Source organism: Sinocyclocheilus rhinocerous, unplaced genomic scaffold (genome assembly GCF_001515625.1).
Source record: "Sinocyclocheilus rhinocerous isolate Xijiao unplaced genomic scaffold, SAMN03320098_v1.1 scaffold2466, whole genome shotgun sequence".
Taxonomy (NCBI): domain Eukaryota; kingdom Metazoa; phylum Chordata; class Actinopteri; order Cypriniformes; family Cyprinidae; genus Sinocyclocheilus; species Sinocyclocheilus rhinocerous.
This window is the reverse complement of record NW_015656265.1, coordinates 566,980-573,084: the sequence shown is the minus strand read 5'-3', so window position 1 is coordinate 573,084 and position 6,105 is coordinate 566,980. Positions and strand designations below refer to the sequence as shown.

General features: G+C 39.0%; 1 protein-coding gene across 1 annotated transcript in view; it reads left to right on the top strand.

Annotated features, from left to right (window-relative positions):
• Positions 1–1,367: 1,367 nt before the first annotated feature.
• Positions 1,368–6,105, top strand: part of LOC107719950 (interferon-induced very large GTPase 1-like) — a 13,341-nt gene continuing 8,603 nt past the window's right edge. The window contains exon 1 of the mRNA XM_016527505.1: positions 1,368–5,712. Coding sequence (XP_016382991.1) covers positions 1,383–5,712 — 4,330 coding nt within the window. The 5' untranslated portion in view covers positions 1,368–1,382. The remainder of the gene's footprint in view (positions 5,713–6,105) is intronic.

Sequence of the window (6,105 nt, the reverse complement as noted above, 5' to 3'; positions counted from 1 at the left end):
TGAAATAATTGCTTATTCAAAAGTACCTACTCAGAGAGTATGCAGTTTCGGACACAGCAAAAGAGAGTAAGTAAAAAATGGGGTAAAGAAGAAAAAATTAAGTTGAGATGTACACCATCTCCTCTGCAAGTTGCATGCAACCTGAACTGATATCATTAAATGTTAGAATAGAAAAAAATATGTTCTTTTAAATAACATGTTTATTTTCTGCTTCCTGTAAGATAATGAAACCACAACAACGAAGCACAGCACAACAACAGAGACTGGAGAAGAACACAGGGTGAGTGGCTGAAGTGCACATCTTAACATTGTTACCTTTTTGTAGTTTTCATGGTAAACATTCTTGCAATGCTCAAAATACTTAACAGGTCTAAATATAAAAAAGAAAACATAAACATGATAATTGAGTGTAATTTACAGTTAAGTTAATTTACAGAGATGTCAGAGAGACATGGAGGCCACAGATAACAACTTTAAGGGGCTTTATCATTATATTCAAATAAGGTTGTGTTTAAGGTTAGGAAATCTGTTTAAAACATATTGTGGTAGGCCACTTTAATCATGAAGTACTTATCAAACAATCAATACAGGTCTGAATGAAGCCACTTAGCCAATACAATAAGCCAGCTAATGAGTCAAGTGATATGAACTCACATGTGTTAATATAAATGTAAAAATAGCCATATTAAGGCAAGTCAACAGGCAAGTTATATGATAAACTAAGTACCAAATTTCCCATCTTTAATACATTGAACTCCAGTTATTATTTTTTTAACTATATTAATACCTAAAACTAATCCAAATCCAGCATTCAATATTTGTTATTTTAAAATTATTTTTACATAATTATTTACTATACCACATGAGCATGTGATCTTAATGCATTTTGGGTGAACGGGGTTATAAGATGCATGATGATGATCAACAACTTCTGACTATGATTCAGTAGGCCTTGTCTTTTTGATACAAGATTCTTCTTCATTGTTACCACATAAAATTAATTTAAGTAAATAGTATGCTTATTTATTCAACAGGGGAGAAGATCAGATAAATGCCAACAAGACAGCAGTCAAAAAATTAAGGATCTAATTAACAGACTTCATCTTGAAGGCAGATATGAGCATAAACTAACAGCTGCAGATGTTCTTCAACTAACCAAACATTCATTATCGTCTCATGAGTCTTGTGCCGAGGAGGACCTCATTCAGACTTTCCTTCAAAAACTACTGATGATGAACTACAGAGCAAGATACCTTATGATTAACAATGAACAGGATTTCACACAACAAAGAAACAATGACTCTTCTGAAGATGAGAGTGATTTTTTTAATGATATGTCTTCACCTTACAAAGCAACAAGCGAATCTGACACTATTCACCCGATGGATGTTCAGATGGCTGTGTTTCATTGTGCTGATAGTTTTTTAAAGCAGCTGATGGTGACTAAACTGTCTCAGTGTCAGTACGCTCTGCCTCTGCTTGTTCCTGATCCATTCACACAAGAGATTGAGTTTCCTCTCTGGACATTCAGACAAATCAATAAGAGCTGGAAGATGAAAGATGCCAAAAATGAAATCAGTCAAATCCAGCCTGTCTGGAAGGCAGAAACACCAATGGTGTCTTTCTTCAAGTTTGGCTCTGTATCCTCATCCAAATCTCAGCTGATGAACAATCTAATAAATGACAAACACAACACGTTCTTCCACAGGCATTGCCCAGGCAGCAGCAAAACCAGACTACTGATGGATGGAGTGGTGGAGATCGCTTGGTACTGCCCCTCTGGGAAAGATACAGATAAATTCAATCAATGTATTGCTTTCTGTAACCTTCATGGTGATGCAGGAGACAGTGAGAAACAGCTGCAGATCCTCACTGAAATGGCCTCAGTCAATGTTGTTGTTCTACCACAACTTGGCAAGAATGACAGATGTGCAGAACAGATCCAAAACCTGTACAAGGACAGAAAGCCACTTATTTGTCTTTTTACAGATGATGAGTTTACTGCAACTAAGACAAAGAAGGGAAAATACAAAATTGGTTTGAAAGACAGAAATCAGTCAAATGTTTATGTTGAACTCAGAAGAGCTATAAATGATTGTCTCTCAGGATCACGCTCCAGTTTCATACTTGAAGATATGTCCGAATACTTCAAACAGCATTGTCCAAACATCAGAGTAGATGAGAAATATGATGATGACTGCAAAAGAGGAAAAGAAGCAGCCCAGCAGATGATGAGTTTACTGGAAAAGAAAAAGTTAACAGAAATGAAAGAATCATTTCTGCCCTGTCAGGGGAAACTGTGGCATCAGTGGTGTGAAAAAAACAAAGAACTACATCGATCACAGGGTAATGAAACAGAAATAGAAATAAGTGGAATTCACAGTGAAATGAAGAAAATCCGTGATGAGCAGTATAACTGTAACATTAGTGAGTTTATGAAGTTCTTCATTGAAGAAATTAATTCAAAGGATGCAAATAAGAAAAATTATTTTCTTAAATGGATCAGAATTCTCCTGGATGAATATACCTCAGATTATCTTTCACATTTGACCAATGAACATGCAGAACTTGATAGGATATCAAGAGAACTTCAAGCAGCAACCTTTGGCTTGGAGCACATCCTGAGGGAGATCGGTCAGATCTATGAATCGTGTAAATCATTGAATAAGAACAAGGAAGGTCTGCCGTGTGATTTTTCTTCTCTCCCGAGTCTTGCAGCAGAGATGATGATCTCTGGATTTCCACTGGAGCTGATGGATGGAGACGCTGCTCATGTTCCTGTGGTCTGGGTTACTGCTGTTCTACATGAACTCATTCAGAAACTGGGAGACAAGAGAGTGTTTGTGCTGTCAGTTTTAGGGATTCAGAGCTCTGGGAAATCCACTATGCTGAACGCCATGTTTGGACTCCAGTTTGCCGTCAGTGCTGGCAGATGCACCAGAGGAGCTTTCATGCAGCTGGTCAGAGTTTCAGAGGAGATGAAAAAACAGCTGAAGTTTGACTATATTCTGATTGTTGATACTGAGGGGCTTCGTGCTCTAGAACTGTCTGGAAGATCAACAAGACATCAGGACAATGAATTGGCAACATTTGTTGTTGGTCTTGGTAATTTAACATTAATCAACATTCTTGGAGAAAACCCATCAGAGCTGCAGGACATTCTTCAGATCGTTGTTCAGGCCTTCATGAGGATGAAGAAGGTCAGACTGAATCCCAGCTGCATGTTTGTTCATCAGAACGTTTCAGAAGTCACAGCCGGAGAGAAAAACATGGAGGGAAGGAGACGGCTGCAGCAGACGCTGGATGAAATGACAAAACTTGCTGCTAAAGATGAAGTCTATGATGCAGAATGTTTCAATGATGTCATTACTTTTGATATTCAGAAGGATGTGAAATATTTTGCACAGCTCTGGGAGGGCAGCCCACCTATGGCACCATCGAACCCTGACTACTATGAAAATGTTCAAGACCTAAAGAAATATATTCTTTCTCATGCCTCAAAATCAGATGGAATGATGTCAATAGACTTAAAATATCGGATTAAAGATCTCTGGGAGGCTTTGCTGAATGAAAAATTTGTGTTCAGCTTCAAAAATTCATTAGAAATTTCAGCATACAGGAAACTGGAGACAGAATACAGCAAGTGGTCTTGGAGTCTCCGCAGTGCCATGCTGGAAATTGAAAACAAACTACACATCACAATTAAAAATGAGGTGACTAATAAAGTTGAGGAGACAGATCTTCAAACAGAACTGAATAAGACAAGTGAAGAAGTGAAAAAATCAATGTCAGAGTTCTTCAAGACAGACACATATGCAGCTGTACTGATACAGTGGAAAGCACACTTTGACTTCAAAATCACAGAGCTTCAGGAAAACATTGTGAGAGAAACAAAACAGAAATTAAATGAAATTCTTAAGCAGCGAGACACAGTGAAAGAGATTGATGCTCAGAAAACACGTCACATAAACACTCTCTTTAACAAGAGCAAAGAGCTTGCCTTTAAACTTAAAGACAAAGCAAAGGATGAAGAAACACTGAAGAAAGAGTTTGATCTGTTTTGGGAACAAAGTGTTAAGAAGATCAACACAGACAAGCAAACTTCAACCAGAGAAATTGACATATTTGGAGACATGAAACGATTCCTCAGTAACAACTATAAAAGTGTTCCTGTAGATGCCTGGACAGAGAGCATGGATATTTTCTCTCTGCCAAATTATTCAGATTATGTACAGTTCAAGAAATCTAGTGGAATTAAAGGACATGTTCAAAATATGGTAATATCAGCTATAGAGAAGTTTGGCAACACTTTGTCTAAAGAAGATGAAACCCAAATCAGAACCTTAGTCAGTGACATTGCTCGACAGGCAGACAATATGATCATGTCATATAACATTGCAACAGTGGGCTACAACAAAACCTACATTCAACAAATCACAGATTGCATTATGGGTAGAGTAACAGAACATCAGGATAAACCAGTGAAATATGTGTTCAAGAATGATTTCTTCATGGTTTTAGTGTATTCCATCTGTAAGAGAGCAAATAAGACATTCACTGACCAGCACAGACTTTTCAAAGAAGCCAATGATCCTGCAATATATGTTAGAAAGAAGAGAGAAGAGTACTACAGCATTTTTACAAAACACCTCAATGGTGCAACATCTACTGCCATTTTTGGTGAAATCATCTGTCAGAAACTTAAAGAGCCTGTTGAACAAAGTGTCTACAAAAATACTGCCAGAAATTTGACAGGTGAAATTAGAAAAAACTGTCCACTGCTCAAGGAAAAAAGATCAGAACTGGAGAAACACATCCTGAAATATCTGGCTGAACATGAGGATTTTTCTTCATACATGAACTACATTCATAATCCCAGAGATTTATTCAAGAGCTTCATCAGTGTTGTTGTCAGCCAGTACATCACTGATAATTTTAGTGAAAATCTTAGTGTTCTTCCCAAGATTAAGGAAAACACTGCACTCCTGCAGAAAAAGATCATAGAAGCAGCACATGAAGCTACTGAACATGTTCAGGTAAACAGTGGTGATGTTAATTTGTGGTTGAAGCGTTTCACAGAGCAGCTCTCAGATGTGCTGATATTCTCTGTAAAAGACCTCAGTGGAGTGAGTCGTGATGGTGTGGATGATCTCAACCTCCTAGAAGAAGTTATAAAAAAAGAACTTAATCTGTCTGATATAGGCAGAGAGATCAGTGCAGACACATTTGTTCAAAAACTGAACCCCATGGACAGACCAGATGAGATTCTGAGTAATGAGCTCTGTAAGTGCTGTTGGGTTCAATGTCCATTCTGTGAAGCCTCCTGCACCAACACAATAGAAAACCATCCTGGACATCACAGTGTTCCTTTCCATCGAGTGACTGGACTCAATGGATACTATTATGATCAAACACATAATTTGTGTGCAGATTTTTGCTCAACTGTAGTGGCCAGTAAAAAATCATTTAAAACATCAGAAAAGTGGATCCCATATAAAGAATACAGAACTGCAGGAGGAGTTTATGCAGAGTGGAGCATCACCCCTGACTTCTCTGAGCACCCATACTGGAAGTGGTTTGTGTGCAGATTCCAGAAAGATCTGGAAATGCACTATGGGAAATCATTTCAGGGGAATGGTACACTCCCAAGACAATGGAAAACATACAGCAAAGAGGATGCAATTGAGAGTTTAGAAGCACAGTACATTTTGAGTAGATATACATATACATCAGCGTTCAGGCTGTGTGTTCCTCCCTGTCTGCGCTATATTTTGGGTGGGGACACACACAGTTTGTGTGTTGTCTGCTTGGGAGCGAAGCACGCAGAGTCAGCTCTCGAGGGAGCTCCCGCATGGCGAGCGTTTGTTACTGCCTTGCTTCGCTCTCGGAAGGCTCTCTTTGAGGAGGGAGCCTTCACCGGCGTTTCTCGCGGCGCCGGCCACGCTTTCGCCAAAGCGGAGCGGCGGCTGTGCTCATGGGGTTCACATATGGCTGGATATGGAGGGCGTCGATGAGCTCGCCAGTTGCAAAAGCATCAGTTACACAAGCATATTATGCAGCATTTACTAGGGAGCGGAGCTCGCGCAGTCAGCTCTCGGAAATAAG